The sequence below is a fragment of the Scyliorhinus torazame genome, unplaced genomic scaffold (genome assembly GCF_047496885.1).
Source record: "Scyliorhinus torazame isolate Kashiwa2021f unplaced genomic scaffold, sScyTor2.1 scaffold_398, whole genome shotgun sequence".
Taxonomy (NCBI): domain Eukaryota; kingdom Metazoa; phylum Chordata; class Chondrichthyes; order Carcharhiniformes; family Scyliorhinidae; genus Scyliorhinus; species Scyliorhinus torazame.
Window position 1 is genome coordinate 48,837 of NW_027308125.1, and position 22,396 is coordinate 71,232.

General features: G+C 50.3%; 1 protein-coding gene across 1 annotated transcript in view; it reads left to right on the top strand.

The window, feature by feature from the left end:
* The window catches only part of LOC140406273 (transgelin-2-like), a gene marked incomplete at its 5' end in the record, with an annotated part of 51,928 nt that extends 29,970 nt beyond the window's left edge, over positions 1-21,958 (top strand). Inside the window, one exon of the mRNA XM_072494383.1 lies at positions 21,719-21,958. Coding sequence (XP_072350484.1) covers positions 21,719-21,866 — 148 coding nt within the window. The remainder of the gene's footprint in view (positions 1-21,718) is intronic.
* Positions 21,959-22,396: the final 438 nt, after the last annotated feature.

A 22,396-nucleotide genomic window follows, 5' to 3' on the forward strand; every position in this document is an offset into this window, starting at 1 on the left:
CATGCTGTACCTGTCCTGCGAGTGTTTGATGGAGACATTGCAGAGGGATCTTTACTCTGTATCTAACCCTGTGCAGTACCTGTCCTGGGAGTGTTTGATGGGGACAGTGTAGAAGGAGTTTTACTCTGTGTCTAACGCTGTGCTGTACCTGTCCTTGGAATTTTGATGGGGACAATGGAGAGGGAGCTTTACTCTGTATCAAACCCATGCTGTACCTGTCCTGGGAGGGTTTGATGAGGACAATGTAGAGGGAGCTTTACTCTGTATCTAACCCTGTACTGACCCTGTCCTAGGAGTGTTTGATGGGGACAGTGTAGAGGGAGCTTTACGCTGCTTCTACCCCGTGCTGTACCTGTCCTGGGAGTGTTTGATGGGGAGAGTTTAGAGGGAGCTTTACTCTGTATCTAACCCCGTGCTGTACCTGTCCTGGGAGTGTTTGATTGGGACAGTTTAGAGGGAGCTTTCCGGTGTATGTAACCCCGTGCTGTTCCTGTGTTGGGAGTGTTTGATGGGGACAGTTTAGAGGGAGCTTTACTCTGTATCTAACCCCATGCTGTACCTGTCCTGGGAGTGTTTGATGGGGACAGTGTCGAAGGAGCTTTACCCTGTGTCTAACCCCATGCTGTACCTGTCCTGGGAGTGTTTGATGGGGACAGTGTTGAGGGAGCTTTACTCTGTATCTAACCCTGTACTGTACCTGTCCTGAGATTGTTTGATGGGGACAGTGTAGAGGCAGCTTTACTCTGTATCTAACCCATGCTGTACCTGTCCTTGGAGTTTTGATGGGGACAGTGTAGAGGGAGCTTTACTCTGTATCGAACCCATGCTGTACCTGTCCTGGGAGTGTTTGATGGAATAAGTGTAGAGGGACCTTTACTCTGTGTCTAACTCTGTGCTGTACTTGTCCTGGGAGTGTTTGATGGGGACAGTGTAGAGGGAGATTTACTCTGTATCTAACCCTGTGCTGTACCTGTCCTGGGAGTGTTTGGTGAGGACAGTGTAGAGGGAGCTTTACTCTGTATCTAACCCATGCTGTACGTGTCCTGCGAGTGTTTGATGGAGACATTGTAGAGGGAGCTTTACTCTGTATCTAACCCTGTGCTGTACCTGTCCTGGGAGTGTTTGATGGGGACAGTGTAGAGGGAGTTTTACTCTGTATCTAACCCCGTACTGACCCTGTCCTGGGAGTGTTTGATGGGGACAGTGTAGAGGGAGCTTTACGCTGCATCAACCCCGTGCTGTACCTGTCCTGGGAGTGCTTGATGGGGACAGTGTGAAGGGAGCATTACTCTGTATCTAACCCTGTACTGTACCTGTCCTGGGATTGTTCGATGGGGACAGTGTAGAGTGAGTTTTACTCTGTATCTAACCCTGTGCTGTACCTGTCCTGGGAGTGTTTGATGGGGACCGTGTAGAGGGAGCTTTACTCTGTATCGAACCCCGTGCTGTACCTGTCCTGGGAGTGTTTGATGGGAACAGTGAAGAGAGAGCTTTACTCTGTATCTAACCCCGTGCTGTACCTATCCTGGGATTGTTTGACGGGGACAGTGTCGAGGGAGCTTTATTCTGTATCTAACCCTATGCTGTACCTGTTCTGGGAGTTTTGATGGGGACCGTGTCGAGGGAGCTTTACTCTGTATCTAACCCGGTGCTGTAGCTGTCCTGGGATTGTTTGACGGGGACAGTGTAGAGGGAGCTTTACTCTGTATCCAACACCGTGCTGTACCTGTCCTGGGATTGTTTGATGGCAACAGTGTAGAGGGAGCCTTACTCTGTATCTAACCCCGTGCTGTACCTGTCCTGGGAGTGTTTGATGGGTTCAGTGTTGAGGGAGCTTTACTTTGTATCTAACCCCGTGCTGTACCTGTCCTGGGAGTGTTTGGTGGGGACAGTGTTGAGAGAGCTTTACTCTGTATCTAACCCCGTGCTGTACCTGTCCTGGGAGTGTTTGATGGGGAAAGTGCAGAGGGAGCTATACTCTGTATCTAACCATGTACTGTACCTGTACTGGGAGTGTTTGATGGGGACAGTGTAGAGGAGGCTTTACTCTGTATTTAACTCCGTGCTATACCTGTCCTGGGAGTGTTTGGTGGGGACAGTGTTGAGGGAGCTTTACTCTGTATCTAACCCCGTGCTGTACCTGTCCTGGGAGTGTTTGATGGGGACAGTGTAGAGGGAGCTTTACTCTGTGTCTAACCCCGTGCTGTACCTGTCCTGGGAGTGTTTGATGGGGACAGTGTAGAGGGAGTTTTACTCTGTTTCTAACTGTGTGCTGTACCTGTCCTGGGAGTGTTTGATGGGGACAGTGGAGAGGGAGCTTTACTCTGTACCTAACCCTGTGCTGCACCTGTCCTGGGAGTGTTTGATGGGGACAGTGTAGAGGGAGCTTTACTCTGTATCTAACCCTGTGCTGTACCTGTCCTGGGAGTGTTTGATGGGGACATTGTAGACGGAGCTTTACTCTGTATCTAACCCTGTGCAGTACCTGTCCTGGGAGTGTTTGATGGGGACAGTGTAGAGGGAGTTTTACTCTGTATCTAACCCCGTACTGTCCCTGTCCTGGGATTGTTTGATGGGGAGTGTAGAGGGAGCCTTACACTGTATCAAACCCCATGCTGTACCTGTCCTGGGAGTGTTTGATGGGGACAGTGTAGAGGAAGCTTTACTCTGTATCTAACCCCGTGCTGTACCTGTCCTGGGAGTGTTTGATGGGGAAAGTACAGAGGGAGCTATACTCTGTATCTAACCATGTACTGTACCTGTACTGGGAGTGTTTGATGGGGACAGTGTAGCGGAGGCTTTACTCTGTATTTAACCCCGTGCTATACCTGTCCTGGGAGTGTTTGGTGGGAACAGTGGAGAGGGAGCTTTACTCTGTACCTAACCCTGTGCTGCAGCTGTCCTGGGAGTGTTTGATGGGGACAGTGTAGAGGAAGCTTTACTCTGTATCTAACCATGTGCTGTACCTGACCTGGGACTGTTTGATGAGGACAGTGTAGAGGGAGATTTACTCTGTATCTAACCCCGTGCTGTACTTATCCTGGGAGTGTTTGATGGGGACAGTGTAGAGGGTGATTTACTCTGTATCTAACCCTGTGCTGTACCTGTCCTGGGAGTGTTTGATGAGGACAGTGTAGAGGGAGCTTTACTCTGTATCTAACCCATGCTGTACCTGTCCTGCGAGTGTTTGATGGAGACATTGTAGAGGGAACTTTACTGTGTATCTAACCCTGTGCAGTACCTGTCCTGGGAGTGTTTGATGGGGAGAGTTTAGAGGGAGCTTTACTCTGTATCTAACCCCGTGCTGTACCTGCCCTGGGAGTGTTTGATTGGGATAGTATAGAGGGAGCTTTACTCTGTATCTAACCCCGTGCTGTACCTGTCCTGGGAGCGTTTGTTGGGGACAGCATAGTGGGAGCTTTACTCTGTATCTAACCCCGTGCTGTACCTGTCCTGGGAGTGTTTGATGGGGACAGTGTAGAGGGAGCTTTACTCTGTCTCTAACCCCGTGCTGTACCTGTCCTGGGAGTGTTTGATGGGGACAGCGGAGTTGGAGCTTGACTCTGTATCTAACCCCGTGCTGTACCTGTCCCGGGAGTGTTTGATGGGGACAGTGTAGTGGAAGCTTTACTCCGTATCTAGCCCCGTGCTGTACCTGTCCTGGGAGTGTTTGATGGGGACAGCGTAGTGGGAGCTTTACTCTGTATGTAACCCTGTGTTGTACCTGTACTGGGAGTGTTTGATGGGGTCAGTGCAGAGGTAGCTTTACTCTGTATCTAACCTCGTGCTGTACCTTTCCTCGGAGTGTTTGATGGGGACAGTATAGAGGGAGCTTTACTCTGTATCTAACCCGTGCTGTACCTGTCCTGGGAGTGTTTGATGGGGACAGTGTAGAGAGTGCTTTACTCTGTGTCAAACCTGGTGCTGTACCTGTCCAGGGAGTGTTTGATGGGGACAGCGTAGTGGGAGCTTTTCTTTGTATCTAACCCCGTGCTGTAGCTGTCCTGGGAGTGTTTGATGGGGACAGTGGAGAGGGAGCTTTACTCTGTACCTAACCCTGTGCTGCACCTGTCCTGGGAGTGTTTGTTGGGGACAGCATAGTGGGAGCTTTACTCTGTATCTAACCCCGTGCTGTACCTGTCCTGGGAGTGTTTGATGGGGACAGTGTAGAGGGAGCTTTACTCTGTCTCTAACCCCGTGCTGTACCTGTCCTGGGAGTGTTTGATGGGGACAGCGGAGTTGGAGCTTGACTCTGTATCTAACCCCGTGCTGTACCTGTCCCGGGAGTGTTTGATGGGGACAGTGTAGTGGAAGCTTTACTCCGTATCTAGCCCCGTGCTGTACCTGTCCTGGGAGTGTTTGATGGGGACAGCGTAGTGGGAGCTTTACTCTGTATGTAACCCTGTGTTGTACCTGTACTGGGAGTGTTTGATGGGGTCAGTGCAGAGGTAGCTTTACTCTGTATCTAACCTCGTGCTGTACCTTTCCTCGGAGTGTTTGATGGGGACAGTATAGAGGGAGCTTTACTCTGTATCTAACCCGTGCTGTACCTGTCCTGGGAGTGTTTGATGGGGACAGTGTAGAGAGTGCTTTACTCTGTGTCAAACCTGGTGCTGTACCTGTCCAGGGAGTGTTTGATGGGGACAGCGTAGTGGGAGCTTTTCTTTGTATCTAACCCCGTGCTGTAGCTGTCCTGGGAGTGTTTGATGGGGACAGTGGAGAGGGAGCTTTACTCTGTACCTAACCCTGTGCTGCACCTGTCCTGGGAGTGTTTGATGGGGACAGTGTAGAGGGAGCTTTACTCAGTATCTAACCCTGTGCTGTACCTGTCCTGGGAGTGTTTGATGGGGACATTGTAGACGGAGCTTTAATCTGTATCTAACCCTGTGCAGTACCTGTCCTGGGAGTGTTTGATGGGGACAGTGTAGAGGAAGCTTTACTCTGTATCTAACCATGTGCTGTACCTGACCTGGGACTGTTTGATGAGGACAGTGTAGAGGGAGATTTACTCTGTATCTAACCCCGTGCTGTACTTATCCTGGGAGTGTTTGATGGGGACAGTGTAGAGGGTGATTTACTCTGTATCTAACCCTGTGCTGTACCTGTCCTGGGAGTGTTTGATGAGGACAGTGTAGAGGGAGCTTTACTCTGTATCTAACCCATGCTGTACCTGTCCTGCGAGTGTTTGATGGAGACATTGTAGAGGGAACTTTACTGTGTATCTAACCCTGTGCAGTACCTGTCCTGGGAGTGTTTGATGGGGAGAGCATAGTGGGAGCTTTACTCTGTATCTAACCCCGTGCTGTACCTGTCCTGGGAGTGTTTGATGGGGACAGTGTAGAGGGAGCTTTACGCTGCTTCTACCCCGTGCTGTACCTGTCCTGGGATTGTTTGATGGGGAGAGTTTAGAGGGAGCTTTACTCTGTATCTAACCCCGTGCTGTACCTGTCCTGGGAGTGTTTGATTGGGACAGTTTAGAGGGAGCTTTCCGGTGTATCTAACCCCGTGCTGTTCCTGTGTTGGGAGTGTTTGATGGGGACAGTTTAGAGGGAGCTTTACTCTGTATCTAACCCCATGCTGTACCTGTCCTGGGAGTGTTTGATGGGGACAGTGTCGAAGGAGCTTTACCCTGTGTCTAACCCCATGCTGTACCTGTCCTGGGAGTGTTTGATGGGGACAGTGTCGAGGGAGCTTTACTCTGTATCTAACCCTGTACTGTACCTGTCCTGAGATTGTTTGATGGGGACAGTGTAGAGGCAGCTTTACTCTGTATCTAACCCATGCTGTACCTGTCCTTGGAGTTTTGATGGGGACAGTGTAGAGGGAGCTTTACTCTGTATCGAACCCATGCTGTACCTGTCCTGGGAGTGTTTGATGGAATAAGTGTAGAGGGACCTTTACTCTGTGTCTAACCCTGTGCTGCACTTGTCCTGGGAGTGTTTGATGGGGACAGTGTAGAGGGAGATTTACTCTGTATCTAACCCATGCTGTACGTGTCCTGCGAGTGTTTGATGGAGACATTGTAGAGGGAGCTTTACTCTGTATCTAACCCTGTGCTGTACCTGTCCTGGGAGTGTTTGATGGGGACAGTGTAGAGGGAGTTTTACTCTGTATCTAACCCCGTACTGACCCTGTCCTGGGAGTGTTTGATGGGGACAGTGTAGAGGGAGCTTTACGCTGCATCAACCCCGTGCTGTACCTGTCCTGGGAGTGTTTGATGGGGACAGTGTGAAGGGAGCATTACTCTGTATCTAACCCTGTACTGTACCTGTCCTGGGATTGTTCGATGGGGACAGTGTCGAGTGAGTTTTACTCTGTATCTAACCCTGTGCTGTACCTGTCCTGGGAGTGTTTGATGGGGACCGTGTAGAGGGAGCTTTACTCTGTATCGAACCCCGTGCTGTACCTGTCCTGGGAGTGTTTGCTGGGCATAGTGTTGAGGGAGCTTTACTCTGTATCTAACCCCGTGCTGTACCTGTCCTGGGAGTGTTTGATGGGCATAGTGTTGAGGGAGCTTTACTCTGTATCTAACCCTGTGCAGTACCTGTCCTGGGAGTGTTTGATGGGGACAGTGTAGAGGAAGCTTTACTCTGTATCTAACCATGTGCTGTACCTGACCTGGGACTGTTTGATGAGGACAGTGTAGAGGGAGATTTACTCTGTATCTAACCCCGTGCTGTACTTATCCTGGGAGTGTTTGATGGGGACAGTGTAGAGGGTGATTTACTCTGTATCTAACCCTGTGCTGTACCTGTCCTGGGAGTGTTTGATGAGGACAGTGTAGAGGGAGCTTTACTCTGTATCTAACCCATGCTGTACCTGTCCTGCGAGTGTTTGATGGAGACATTGTAGAGGGAACTTTACTGTGTATCTAACCCTGTGCAGTACCTGTCCTGGGAGTGTTTGATGGGGAGAGTTTAGAGGGAGCTTTACTCTGTATCTAACCCCGTGCTGTACCTGCCCTGGGAGTGTTTGATTGGGAGAGTATAGAGGGAGCTTTACTCTGTATCTAACCCCGTGCTGTACCTGTCCTGGGAGCGTTTGTTGGGGAGAGCATAGTGGGAGCTTTACTCTGTATCTAACCCCGTGCTGTACCTGTCCTGGGAGTGTTTGATGGGGACAGTGTAGAGGGAGCTTTACGCTGCTTCTACCCCGTGCTGTACCTGTCCTGGGATTGTTTGATGGGGAGAGTTTAGAGGGAGCTTTACTCTGTATCTAACCCCGTGCTGTACCTGTCCTGGGAGTGTTTGATTGGGACAGTTTAGAGGGAGCTTTCCGGTGTATGTAACCCCGTGCTGTTCCTGTGTTGGGAGTGTTTGATGGGGACAGTTTAGAGGGAGCTTTACTCTGTATCTAACCCCATGCTGTACCTGTCCTGGGAGTGTTTGATGGGGACAGTGTCGAAGGAGCTTTACCCTGTGTCTAACCCCATGCTGTACCTGTCCTGGGAGTGTTTGATGGGGACAGTGTCGAGGGAGCTTTACTCTGTATCTAACCCTGTACTGTACCTGTCCTGAGATTGTTTGATGCGGACAGTGTAGAGGCAGCTTTACTCTGTATCTAACCCATGCTGTACCTGTCCTTGGAGTTTTGATGGGGACAGTGTAGAGGGAGCTTTACTCTGTATCGAACCCATGCTGTACCTGTCCTGGGAGTGTTTGATGGAATAAGTGTAGAGGGACCTTTACTCTGTGTCTAACCCTGTGCTGCACTTGTCCTGGGAGTGTTTGATGGGGACAGTGTAGAGGGAGATTTACTCTGTATCTAACCCATGCTGTACGTGTCCTGCGAGTGTTTGATGGAGACATTGTAGAGGGAGCTTTACTCTGTATCTAACCCTGTGCTGTACCTGTCCTGGGAGTGTTTGATGGGGACAGTGTAGAGGGAGTTTTACTCTGTATCTAACCCCGTACTGACCCTGTCCTGGGAGTGTTTGATGGGGACAGTGTAGAGGGAGCTTTACGCTGCATCAACCCCGTGCTGTACCTGTCCTGGGAGTGTTTGATGGGGACAGTGTGAAGGGAGCATTACTCTGTATCTAACCCTGTACTGTACCTGTCCTGGGATTGTTCGATGGGGACAGTGTCGAGTGAGTTTTACTCTGTATCTAACCCTGTGCTGTACCTGTCCTGGGAGTGTTTGATGGGGACCGTGTAGAGGGAGCTTTACTCTGTATCGAACCCCGTGCTGTACCTGTCCTGGGAGTGTTTGATGGGCATAGTGTTGAGGGAGCTTTACTCTGTATCTAACCCCGTGCTGTACCTGTCCTGGGAGTGTTTGATGGGCATAGTGTTGAGGGAGCTTTACTCAGTATCTAACCCTGTGCTGTACCTGTCCTGGGAGTGTTTGATGGGGACATTGTAGACGGAGCTTTAATCTGTATCTAACCCTGTGCAGTACCTGTCCTGGGAGTGTTTGATGGGGACAGTGTAGAGGAAGCTTTACTCTGTATCTAACCATGTGCTGTACCTGACCTGGGACTGTTTGATGAGGACAGTGTAGAGGGAGATTTACTCTGTATCTAACCCCGTGCTGTACTTATCCTGGGAGTGTTTGATGGGGACAGTGTAGAGGGTGATTTACTCTGTATCTAACCCTGTGCTGTACCTGTCCTGGGAGTGTTTGATGAGGACAGTGTAGAGGGAGCTTTACTCTGTATCTAACCCATGCTGTACCTGTCCTGCGAGTGTTTGATGGAGACATTGTAGAGGGAACTTTACTGTGTATCTAACCCTGTGCAGTACCTGTCCTGGGAGTGTTTGATGGGGAGAGTTTAGAGGGAGCTTTACTCTGTATCTAACCCCGTGCTGTACCTGCCCTGGGAGTGTTTGATTGGGAGAGTATAGAGGGAGCTTTACTCTGTATCTAAACCCGTGCTGTACCTGTCCTGGGAGCGTTTGTTGGGGAGAGCATAGTGGGAGCTTTACTCTGTATCTAACCCCGTGCTGTACCTGTCCTGGGAGTGTTTGATGGGGACAGTGTAGAGGGAGCTTTACGCTGCTTCTACCCCGTGCTGTACCTGTCCTGGGATTGTTTGATGGGGAGAGTTTAGAGGGAGCTTTACTCTGTATCTAACCCGGTGCTGTACCTGTCCTGGGAGTGTTTGATTGGGACAGTTTAGAGGGAGCTTTCCGGTGTATGTAACCCCGTGCTGTTCCTGTGTTGGGAGTGTTTGATGGGGACAGTTTAGAGGGAGCTTTACTCTGTATCTAACCCCATGCTGTACCTGTCCTGGGAGTGTTTGATATGGACAGTGTCGAAGGAGCTTTACCCTGTGTCTAACCCCATGCTGTACCTGTCCTGGGAGTGTTTGATGGGGACAGTGTTGAGGGAGCTTTACTCTGTATCTAACCCTGTACTGTACCTGTCCTGAGATTGTTTGATGGGGACAGTGTAGAGGCAGCTTTACTCTGTATCTAACCCATGCTGTACCTGTCCTTGGAGTTTTGATGGGGACAGTGTAGAGGGAGCTTTACTCTGTATCGAACCCATGCTGTACCTGTCCTGGGAGTGTTTGATGGAATAAGTGTAGAGGGACCTTTACTCTGTGTCTAACCCTGTGCTGCACTTGTCCTGGGAGTGTTTGATGGGGACAGTGTAGAGGGAGATTTACTCTGTATCTAACCCTGTGCTGTACCTGTCCTGGGAGTGTTTGATGAGGACAGTGTAGAGGGAGCTTTACTCAGTATCTAACCCATGCTGTACGTGTCCTGCGAGTGTTTGATGGAGACATTGTAGAGGGAGCTTTACTCTGTATCTAACCCTGTGCTGTACCTGTCCTGGGAGTGTTTGATGGGGACAGTGTAGAGGGAGTTTTACTCTGTATCTAACCCCGTACTGACCCTGTCCTGGGAGTGTTTGATGGGGACAGTGTAGAGGGAGCTTTACGCTGTGTCAAACCTGGTGCTGTACCTGTCCAGGGAGTGTTTGATGGGGACAGCGTAGTGGGAGCTTTTCTTTGTATCTAACCCCGTGCTGTAGCTGTCCTGGGAGTGTTTGATGGGGACAGTGGAGAGGGAGCTTTACTCTGTACCTAACCCTGTGCTGCACCTGTCCTGGGAGTGTTTGATGGGGACAGTGTAGAGGGAGATTTACTCTGTATCTAACCCCGTGCTGTACTTATCCTGGGAGTGTTTGATGGGGACAGTGTAGAGGGTGATTTACTCTGTATCTAACCCTGTGCTGTACCTGTCCTGGGAGTGTTTGATGAGGACAGTGTAGAGGGAGCTTTACTCTGTATCTAAACCATGCTGTACCTGTCCTGCGAGTGTTTGATGGAGACATTGTAGAGGGAACTTTACTGTGTATCTAACCCTGTGCAGTACCTGTCCTGGGAGTGTTTGATGGGGAGAGCATAGTGGGAGCTTTACTCTGTATCTAACCCCGTGCTGTACCTGTCCTGGGAGTGTTTGATGGGGACAGTGTAGAGGGAGCTTTACGCTGCTTCTACCCCGTGCTGTACCTGTCCTGGGATTGTTTGATGGGGAGAGTTTAGAGGGAGCTTTACTCTGTATCTAACCCCGTGCTGTACCTGTCCTGGGAGTGTTTGATTGGGACAGTTTAGAGGGAGCTTACCGGTGTATGTAACCCCGTGCTGTTCCTGTGTTGGGAGTGTTTGATGGGGACAGTTTAGAGGGAGCTTTACTCTGTATCTAACCCCATGCTGTACCTGTCCTGGGAGTGTTTGATGGGGACAGTGTCGAAGGAGCTTTACCCTGTGTCTAACCCCATGCTGTACCTGTCCTGGGAGTGTTTGATGGGGACAGTGTAGAGGCAGCTTTACTCTGTATCTAACCCATGCTGTACCTGTCCTTGGAGTTTTGATGGGGACAGTGTAGAGGGAGCTTTACTCTGTATCGAACCCATGCTGTACCTGTCCTGGGAGTGTTTGATGGAATAAGTGTAGAGGGACCTTTACTCTGTGTCTAACCCTGTGCTGCACTTGTCCTGGGAGTGTTTGATGGGGACAGTGTAGAGGGAGATTTACTCTGTATCTAACCCATGCTGTACGTGTCCTGCGAGTGTTTGATGGAGACATTGTAGAGGGAGCTTTACTCTGTATCTAACCCTGTGCTGTACCTGTCCTGGGAGTGTTTGATGGGGACAGTGTAGAGGGAGTTTTACTCTGTATCTAACCCCGTACTGACCCTGTCCTGGGAGTGTTTGATGGGGACAGTGTAGAGGGAGCTTTACGCTGCATCAACCCCGTGCTGTACCTGTCCTGGGAGTGTTTGATGGGGACAGTGTGAAGGGAGCATTACTCTGTATCTAACCCTGTACTGTACCTGTCCTGGGATTGTTCGATGGGGACAGTGTCGAGTGAGTTTTACTCTGTATCTAACCCTGTGCTGTACCTGTCCTGGGAGTGTTTGATGGGGACCGTGTAGAGGGAGCTTTACTCTGTATCGAACCCCGTGCTGTACCTGTCCTGGGAGTGTTTGCTGGGCATAGTGTTGAGGGAGCTTTACTCTGTATCTAACCCCGTGCTGTACCTGTCCTGGGAGTGTTTGATGGGCATAGTGTTGAGGGAGCTTTACTCTGTATCTAACCCTGTGCAGTACCTGTCCTGGGAATGTTTGATGGGGACAGTGTAGAGGAAGCTTTACTCTGTATCTAACCATGTGCTGTACCTGACCTGGGACTGTTTGATGAGGACAGTGTAGAGGGAGATTTACTCTGTATCTAACCCCGTGCTGTACTTATCCTGGGAGTGTTTGATGGGGACAGTGTAGAGGGTGATTTACTCTGTATCTAACCCTGTGCTGTACCTGTCCTGGGAGTGTTTGATGAGGACAGTGTAGAGGGAGCTTTACTCTGTATCTAACCCATGCTGTACCTGTCCTGCGAGTGTTTGATGGAGACATTGTAGAGGGAACTTTACTGTGTATCTAACCCTGTGCAGTACCTGTCCTGGGAGTGTTTGATGGGGAGAGTTTAGAGGGAGCTTTACTCTGTATCTAACCCCGTGCTGTACCTGCCCTGGGAGTGTTTGATTGGGAGAGTATAGAGGGAGCTTTACTCTGTATCTAACCCCGTGCTGTACCTGTCCTGGGAGCGTTTGTTGGGGAGAGCATAGTGGGAGCTTTACTCTGTATCTAACCCCGTGCTGTACCTGTCCTGGGAGTGTTTGATGGGGACAGTGTAGAGGGAGCTTTACGCTGCTTCTACCCCGTGCTGTACCTGTCCTGGGATTGTTTGATGGGGAGAGTTTAGAGGGAGCTTTACTCTGTATCTAACCCCGTGCTGTACCTGTCCTGGGAGTGTTTGATTGGGACAGTTTAGAGGGAGCTTTCCGGTGTATGTAACCCCGTGCTGTTCCTGTGTTGGGAGTGTTTGATGGGGACAGTTTAGAGGGAGCTTTACTCTGTATCTAACCCCATGCTGTACCTGTCCTGGGAGTGTTTGATGGGGACAGTGTCGAAGGAGCTTTACCCTGTGTCTAACCCCATGCTGTACCTGTCCTGGGAGTGTTTGATGGGGACAGTGTCGAGGGAGCTTTACTCTGTATCTAACCCTGTACTGTACCTGTCCTGAGATTGTTTGATGCGGACAGTGTAGAGGCAGCTTTACTCTGTATCTAACCCATGCTGTACCTGTCCTTGGAGTTTTGATGGGGACAGTGTAGAGGGAGCTTTACTCTGTATCGAACCCATGCTGTACCTGTCCTGGGAGTGTTTGATGGAATAAGTGTAGAGGGACCTTTACTCTGTGTCTAACCCTGTGCTGCACTTGTCCTGGGAGTGTTTGATGGGGACAGTGTAGAGGGAGATTTACTCTGTATCTAACCCATGCTGTACGTGTCCTGCGAGTGTTTGATGGAGACATTGTAGAGGGAGCTTTACTCTGTATCTAACCCTGTGCTGTACCTGTCCTGGGAGTGTTTGATGGGGACAGTGTAGAGGGAGTTTTACTCTGTATCTAACCCCGTACTGACCCTGTCCTGGGAGTGTTTGATGGGGACAGTGTAGAGGGAGCTTTACGCTGCATCAACCCCGTGCTGTACCTGTCCTGGGAGTGTTTGATGGGGACAGTGTGAAGGGAGCATTACTCTGTATCTAACCCTGTACTGTACCTGTCCTGGGATTGTTCGATGGGGACAGTGTCGAGTGAGTTTTACTCTGTATCTAACCCTGTGCTGTACCTGTCCTGGGAGTGTTTGATGGGGACCGTGTAGAGGGAGCTTTACTCTGTATCGAACCCCGTGCTGTACCTGTCCTGGGAGTGTTTGATGGGCATAGTGTTGAGGGAGCTTTACTCTGTATCTAACCCCGTGCTGTACCTGTCCTGGGAGTGTTTGATGGGCATAGTGTTGAGGGAGCTTTACTCAGTATCTAACCCTGTGCTGTACCTGTCCTGGGAGTGTTTGATGGGGACATTGTAGACGGAGCTTTAATCTGTATCTAACCCTGTGCAGTACCTGTCCTGGGAGTGTTTGATGGGGACAGTGTAGAGGAAGCTTTACTCTGTATCTAACCATGTGCTGTACCTGACCTGGGACTGTTTGATGAGGACAGTGTAGAGGGAGATTTACTCTGTATCTAACCCCGTGCTGTACTTATCCTGCGAGTGTTTGATGGGGACAGTGTAGAGGGTGATTTACTCTGTATCTAACCCTGTGCTGTACCTGTCCTGGGAGTGTTTGATGAGGACAGTGTAGAGGGAGCTTTACTCTGTATCTAACCCATGCTGTACCTGTCCTGCGAGTGTTTGATGGAGACATTGTAGAGGGAACTTTACTGTGTATCTAACCCTGTGCAGTACCTGTCCTGGGAGTGTTTGATGGGGAGAGTTTAGAGGGAGCTTTACTCTGTATCTAACCCCGTGCTGTACCTGCCCTGGGAGTGTTTGATTGGGAGAGTATAGAGGGAGCTTTACTCTGTATCTAAACCCGTGCTGTACCTGTCCTGGGAGCGTTTGTTGGGGAGAGCATAGTGGGAGCTTTACTCTGTATCTAACCCCGTGCTGTACCTGTCCTGGGAGTGTTTGATGGGGACAGTGTAGAGGGAGCTTTACGCTGCTTCTACCCCGTGCTGTACCTGTCCTGGGATTGTTTGATGGGGAGAGTTTAGAGGGAGCTTTACTCTGTATCTAACCCGGTGCTGTACCTGTCCTGGGAGTGTTTGATTGGGACAGTTTAGAGGGAGCTTTCCGGTGTATGTAACCCCGTGCTGTTCCTGTGTTGGGAGTGTTTGATGGGGACAGTTTAGAGGGAGCTTTACTCTGTATCTAACCCCATGCTGTACCTGTCCTGGGAGTGTTTGATATGGACAGTGTCGAAGGAGCTTTACCCTGTGTCTAACCCCATGCTGTACCTGTCCTGGGAGTGTTTGATGGGGACAGTGTTGAGGGAGCTTTACTCTGTATCTAACCCTGTACTGTACCTGTCCTGAGATTGTTTGATGGGGACAGTGTAGAGGCAGCTTTACTCTGTATCTAACCCATGCTGTACCTGTCCTTGGAGTTTTGATGGGGACAGTGTAGAGGGAGCTTTACTCTGTATCGAACCCATGCTGTACCTGTCCTGGGAGTGTTTGATGGAATAAGTGTAGAGGGACCTTTACTCTGTGTCTAACCCTGTGCTGCACTTGTCCTGGGAGTGTTTGATGGGGACAGTGTAGAGGGAGATTTACTCTGTATCTAACCCTGTGCTGTACCTGTCCTGGGAGTGTTTGATGAGGACAGTGTAGAGGGAGCTTTACTCAGTATCTAACCCATGCTGTACGTGTCCTGCGAGTGTTTGATGGAGACATTGTAGAGGGAGCTTTACTCTGTATCTAACCCTGTGCTGTACCTGTCCTGGGAGTGTTTGATGGGGACAGTGTAGAGGGAGTTTTACTCTGTATCTAACCCCGTACTGACCCTGTCCTGGGAGTGTTTGATGGGGACAGTGTAGAGGGAGCTTTACGCTGCATCAACCCCGTGCTGTACCTGTCCTGGGAGTGTTTGATGGGGACAGTGTGAAGGGAGCATTACTCTGTATCTAACCCTGTACTGTACCTGTCCTGGGATTGTTCGATGGGGACAGTGTCGAGTGAGTTTTACTCTGTATCTAACCCTGTGCTGTACCTGTCCTGGGAGTGTTTGATGGGCATAGTGTTGAGGGAGCTTTACTCTGTATCTAACCCCGTGCTGTACCTGTCCTGGGAGTGTTTGATGGGAACAGTGAAGAGAGAGCTTTACTCTGTATCTAACCCCGTGCTGTACCTATCCTGGGATTGTTTGACGGGGACAGTGTCGAGGGAGCTTTATTCTGTATCTAACCCTATGCTGTACCTGTTCTGGGAGTTTTGATGGGGACCGTGTCGAGGGAGCTTTACTCTGTATCTAACCCGGTGCTGTAGCTGTCCTGGGATTGTTTGACGGGGACAGTGTAGAGGGAGCTTTACTCTGTATCCAACACCGTGCTGTACCTGTCCTGGGATTGTTTGATGGGTTCAGTGTTGAGGGAGCTTTACTTTGTATCTAACCCCGTGCTGTACCTGTCCTGGGAGTGTTTGATGGGGACAGTGTTGAGAGAGCTTTACTCTGTATCTAACCCCGTGCTGTACCTGTCCTGGGAGTGTTTGATGGGCAAAGTGCAGAGGGAGCTATACTCTGTATCTAACCATGTACTGTACCTGTACTGGGAGTGTTTGATGGGGACAGTGTAGAGGAGGCTTTACTCTGTATTTAACCCCGTGCTATACCTGTCCTGGGAGTGTTTGGTGGGGACAGTGTTGAGGGAGCTTTACTCTGTATCTAACCATGTACTGTACCTGTACTGAGAATGTTTGATGGGGACAGTGTAGAGGGAGCTTTAATCTGTATCTAACCCCGTGCTGTACCTGTCCTGGGAGTGTTTGATGGGGACAGTGTAGAGGGAGTTTTACTCTGTTTCTAACTGTGTGCTGTACCTGACCTGGGAGTGTTTGATGGGGACAGTGTAGAGGGAGCTTTACTCTGTATCTAACCCTGTGCTGTACCTGTCCTGGGAGTGTTTGATGGGGACATTGTAGACGGAGCTTTACTCTGTATCTAACCCTGTGCAGTACCTGTCCTGGGAGTGTTTGATGGGGACAGTGTAGAGGGAGTTTTACTCTGTATCTAACCCCGTACTGTCCCTGTCCTGGGATTGTTTGATGGGGAGTGTAGAGGGAGCCTTACACTGTATCAAACCCCATGCTGTACCTGTCCTGGGAGTGTTTGATGGGGACAGTGTAGAGGAAACTTTACTGTGTATCTAACCCCGTGCTGTACCTGTCCTGGGAGTGTTTGATGGGGAAAGTACAGAGGGAGCTATACTCTGTATCTAACCATGTACTGTACCTGTACTGGGAGTGTTTGATGGGGACAGTGTAGCGGAGGCTTTACTCTGTATTTAACCCCGTGCTATACCTGTCCTGGGAGTGTTTGGTGGGAACAGTGTTCAGGGAGCTTTACTCTGTATCTAAACCATGTACTGTACCTGTCCTGAGAATGTTTGATGGGGACAGTGTAGAGAGTGCTTTACTCTGTGTCAAACCCGGTGCTGTACCTGTCCTGGGAGTGTTTGATGGGGACAGCGTAGTGGGAGCTTTTCTTTGTATCTAACCCCGTGCTGTAGCTGTCCTGGGATTGTTTGATGGGGACAGTGGAGAGGGAGCTTTACTCTGTATCTAACCCTGTGCTGCACCTGTCCTGGGAGTGTTTGATGGGGACAGTGTAGAGGGAGCTTCACTCTGTATCTAACCCTGTGCTGTACCTGTCCTGGGAGTGTTTGATGGGGACATTGTAGACGGAGCTTTACTCTGTACCTAACCCTGTGCTGCACCTGTCCTGGGAGTGTTTGATGGGGACAGTGTAGAGGGAGATTTGCTCTGTATCTAACCCCGTGCTGTACTTATCCTGGGAGTGTTTGATGGGGACAGTGCAGAGGGTGATTTACTCTGTATCTAACCCTGTGCTGTACCTGTCCTGGGAGTGTTTGATGAGGACAGTGTAGAGGGAGCTTTACTCTGTATCTAACCCATGCTGTACCTGTCCTGCGAGTGTTTGATGGAGACATTGTAGAGGGAACTTTACTGTGTATCTAACCCTGTGCAGTACCTGTCCTGGGAGTGTTTGATGGGGAGAGTTTAGAGGGAGATTTACTCTGTATCTAACCCCGTGCTGTACCTGCCCTGGGAGTGTTTGATTGGGATAGTATAGAGGGAGCTTTACTCTGTATCTAACCCCGTGCTGTACCTGTCCTGGGAGCGTTTGTTGGGGACAGCATAGTGGGAGCTTTACTCTGTATCTAACCCCGTGCTGTACCTGTCCTGGGAGTGTTTGATGGGGACAGTGTAGAGGGAGCTTTACTCTGTCTCTAACCCCGTGCTGTACCTGTCCTGGGAGTGTTTGATGGGGACAGCGTAGTGGGAGCTTGACTCTGTATCTAACCCTGTGCTGGACCAGTCCTGGGAGTGTTTGATGGAGACAGTGTAGTGGGAGCTTTACTTTGTATCTAACCCCGTGCTGTACCTGTCCCGGGAGTGTTTGATGGGGACAGCGTAGTGCGAGCTTGACTCTGTATCTAACCCCGTGCTGTACCAGTCCTGGGAGTGTTTGAATGGGGACAGTGTAGTGGGAGCTTTACTTTGTATCTAACCCAGTGCTGTACCTGTCCCGGGAGTGTTTGATGGGGACAGTGTAGTGGAAGCTTTACTCCGTATCTAGCCCCGTGCTGTACCTGTCCTGGGAGTGTTTGATGGGGACAGCGTAGTGGGAGCTTTACTCTGTATGTAACCCTGTGTTGTACCTGTACTGGGAGTGTTTGATGGGGTCAGTGCAGAGGTAGCTTTACTCTGTATCTAACCTCGTGCTGTACCTTTCCTCGGAGTGTTTGATGGGGACAGTATAGAGGGAGCTTTACTCTGTATCTAACCCGTGCTGTACCTGTCCTGGGAGTGTTTGATGGGGACAGTGTAGAGGGAGCTTTACTCTGTATCTAACCCTGTGCTGTACCTATCCTGGGAGTGTTTGATGGGGTCAGTGTAGAGGGAGCTTTACTCTGTATCTAACTCCGTGCTGTACCTGTCCTGGGAGTGTTTGATAGGGACAGTGTATTGGGAGGTTTACTCTGTATCTAACCCTGTGCTGTACCTATCCTGGGAGTGTTTGATGGGGACAGTGTAGAGGGAGCTTTACTCTGTATCTAACACTGTGCTGTACCTGTCCTGGGAGTGTTTGATGAGGACAGTGTAGAGGGAGCTTTACTCTGTATCTAACCCATGCTGTACCTGTCCTGGGAGTGTTTGAAGGGGACCGGGTAGAGGGAGCTTTACTCTGTATCTAACCTCGTGCTGTACCTGTCCTGGGAGTGTTTGATGGGGACAGTGTAGAGGGAGCTTTACTCTGTATCCAACACCGTGCTGTACCTGTCCTGGGATTGTTTGATGGCAACAGTGTAGAGGGAGCCTTACTCTGTATCTAACCCCGTGCTGTACCTGTCCTGGGAGTGTTTGATGGGGACAGTGTAGAGGGAGCTTTACTCTGTATCTAACCCCATGCTGTACCTGTCCTGGGAGTGTTTGATGGGGACAGTGTTGAGGGAGCTTTACTCTGTATCTAACCCCGTGCTGTACCTGTCCTGGGAGTGTTTGATGGGGAAAGTGCAGAGGGAGCTATACTCTGCATCTAACCATGTACTGTACCTGTACTGGGAGTGTTTGATGGGGACAGTGTAGAGGAGGCTTTACTCTGTATTTAACCCCGTGCTATACCTGTCCTGGGAGTGTTTGGTGGGGACAGTGTTGAGGGAGCTTTACTCTGTATCTAACCATGTACTGTACCTGTACTGAGAATGTTTGATGGGGACAGTGTAGAGAGTGCTTTACTCTGTGTCTAAACCCGTGCTGTACCTGTCCTGGGAGTGTTTGATGGGGACAGTGTAGAGGGAGCTTTACTCTGTTTCTAACTGTGTGCTGTACCTGTCCTGGGAGTGTTTGATGGGGACAGTGTAGAGAGTGCTTTACTCTGTGTCTAACCCGGTGCTGTACCTGTCCTGGGAGTGTTTGATGGGGACAGCGTAGTGGGAGCTTTTCTTTGTATCTAACCCCGTGCTGTAGCTGTCCTGGGAGTGTTTGATGGGGACAGTGGAGAGGGAGCTTTACTCTGTACCTAACCCTGTGCTGCACCTGTCCTGGGAGTGTTTGATGGGGTCAGTGTAGAGGGAGCTTTACTCTGTATCTAACCCTGTGCTGTACCTGTCCTGGGAGTGTTTGATGGGGACATTGTAGACGGAGCTTTACTCTGTATCTAACCCTGTGCAGTACCTGTCCTGGGAGTGTTTGATGGGGACAGTGTAGAGGGAGTTTTACTCTGTATCTAACCCCGTACTGTCCCTGTCCTGGGATTGTTTGATGGGGAGTGTAGAGGGAGCCTTACACTGTATCAAACCCCATGCTGTACCTGTCCTGGGAGTGTTTGATGGGGACAGAGTAGAGGAAGCTTTACTCTGTATCTAACCATGTGCTGTACCTGACTTGGGACTGTTTGATGAGGACAGTGTAGAGGGAGATTTACTCTGTATCTAACCCCGTGCTGTACCTGTCCTGGGAGTGTTTGATGGGGAAAGTGCAGAGGGAGCTATACTCTGTATCTAACCATGTACTGTACCTGTACTGGGAGTGTTTGATGGGGACAGTATAGAGGAGGCTTTACTCTGTATTTAACCCCGTACTATACCTGTCCTGGGAGTGTTTGGTGGGGACAGTGTAGAGAGTGCTTTACTCTGTGTCTAACCCGGTGCTGTACCTGTCCTGGGAGTGTTTGATGGGGACAGCGTAGTGGGAGCTTTTCTTTGTATCTAACCCCGTGCTGTAGCTGTCCTGGGAGTGTTTGATGGGGACAGTGGAGAGGGAGCTTTACTCTGTACCTAACCCTGTGCTGCACCTGTCCTGGGAGTGTTTGATGGGGACAGTGTAGAGGGAGCTTTACTCTGTATCTAACCCTGTGCTGTACCTGTCCTGGGAGTGTTTGATGGGGACATTGTAGACGGAGCTTTACTCTGTATCTAACCCAGTGCAGTACCTGTCCTGGGAGTGTTTGATGGGGACAGTGTAGAGGAAGCTTTACTCTGTATCTAACCATGTGCTGTACCTGACCTGGGACTGTTTGATGAGGACACTGTAGAGGGAGATTTACTCTGTATCTAACCCCGTGCTGTACTTATCCTGGGAGTGTTTGATGAGGACAGTGTAGAGGGAGCTTTACTCTGTATCTAACCCCGTGCTGTACCTGTCCTGGGAGCGTTTGTTGGGGACAGCATAGTGGGAGCTTTACTCTGTATCTAACCCCGTGCTGTACCTGTCCTGGGAGTGTTTGATGGGGACAGTGTAGAGGGTGCTTTACTCTGTATCTAACCCCGTGCTGTACCTGTCCTGGGAGTGTTTGATGGGGACAGCGTAGTGGGAGCTTGACTCTGTATCTAACCCTGTGCAGTACCTGTCCTGGGAGTGTTTGATGGGGAGAGTTTAGAGGGAGCTTTACTCTGTATCTAACCCCGTGCTGTACCTGTCCTGGGAGCGTTTGTTGGGGACAGCATAGTGGGAGCTTTACTCTGTATCTAACCCCGTGCTGTACCTGTCCTGGGAGTGTTTGATGGGGACAGTGTAGAGGGAGCTTTACTCTGTATCTAACCCCGTGCTGTACCTGTCCTGGGAGTGTTTGATGGGGACAGCGTAGTGAGAGCTTGACTCTGTATCTAACCCCGTGCTGTACCTGTCCCGGGAGTGTTTGAATGGGGACAGTGTAGTGGGAGCTTTACTTTGTATCTAACCCAGTGCTGTACCTGTCCCGGGAGTGTTTGATGGGGACAGTGTAGTGGAAGCTTTACTCCGTATCTAGCCCCGTGCTGTACCTGTCCTGGGAGTGTTTGATGGGGACAGCGTAGTGGGAGCTTTACTCTGTATCTAACTCCGTGCTGTACCTGTCCTGGGAATGTTTGAAGGGGACAGTGTAGAGGGAGCTTTACTCTGTGTCTAACCCCGTGCTGTACCTGTCCTGGGAGTGTTTGATGGGGACAGTGTAGAGGGAGCTTTACTCTGTATCTAACCCTGTGCTGTACCTGTCCTGGGAGTGTTTGATGGGGACAGTGTAGAGGGAGCTTTACTCTGTATCTAACCCATGCTGTACCTGTCCTGGGAGTGTTTGATGGGGACAGTGTAGAGGGAGCTTTACTCTGTATCTAACCCCGTGCTGTACCTGTCCTTGGAGTGTTTGATGGGGACAGTGTAGAGGGAGCTTTACTCTGTATCTAACCCATGCTGTACCTGTCCTGGGAGTGTTTGATGGGGACAGTGTAGAGGGAGCTTTACTCTGTATCTAACCCCGTGCTGTACCTGTCCTGGGAGTGTTTGATGGGGACAGTGTAGAGGGAGCTTTACTCTGTATCTAACCCCGTGCTGTACCTGTCCTTGGAGTGTTTGATGGGGACAGTGTAGAGGGAGCTTTACTCTGTATCTAACCCCGTGCTGTACCTGTCCTGGGAGTGTTTGATGGGGACAGTGTAGAGGGAGCTTTACTCTGTATCTAACCCCGTGCTGTACCTGTCCTGGGAGTGTTTGATGGGGACAGTGTAGAGGGAGCTTTACTCTGTATCTAACACTGTGCTGTACCTGTCTTGGGCGATGGGCACTGTGCAAAGCCGGGGGGGGGGGGGGTTTGAGAGAGACGGGTAATTTTATCTGACACCAGTTGGCTCACTTTGCTTTTAAACCAGGAAAGCTGCACAGAACCCTCGCTCCTTCACCGACGAACAGATGCGGCAGGGGCAGTCCATCATTGGGCTGCAGATGGGAACGAATCAGGGAGCCTCGCAGGCGGGCATGACCCCCGCTGGACTAAGCCGACAGATCAAGAGAAATTAGATGCGGCCGTCACGGACTCCATGACAATTGTGTGGTTTGTGAATGGGGGATGGCACAAGATCTTTTCATTAAACAAAAACCTTCTGTATTGATTCTGCATCTGTGTGCTTGTTTTCTGAGAGAGAGGGACTGAGAGACACCAGTCAGTGTACAGATATCTCCCTGAGAGAGAGGGACTGAGAGACACCAGTCAGTGTACAGATATCTCCCTGAGAGAGAGGGACTGAGAGACACCAGTCAGTGTACAGATATCTCCCAGAGAGAGAGGAACTGAGGGACACCAGTCAGTGTACAGATATCTCCCTGAGAGTGAGACTGAGAGACACCAGTCAGTGTACAGATATCTCCCTGAGAGAGCGAGACTGAGAGACACCAGTCAGCGTACAGATATCTCCCTGAGAGAGAGGGACTGAGAGACACCAGTCAGTGTACAGATATCTCTCTGAGTGAGAGGGACTGAGAGACACCAGTCAGTGTACAGATATCTCCCTGAGAGAGCGAGACTGAGAGACACCAGTCAGCGTACAGAT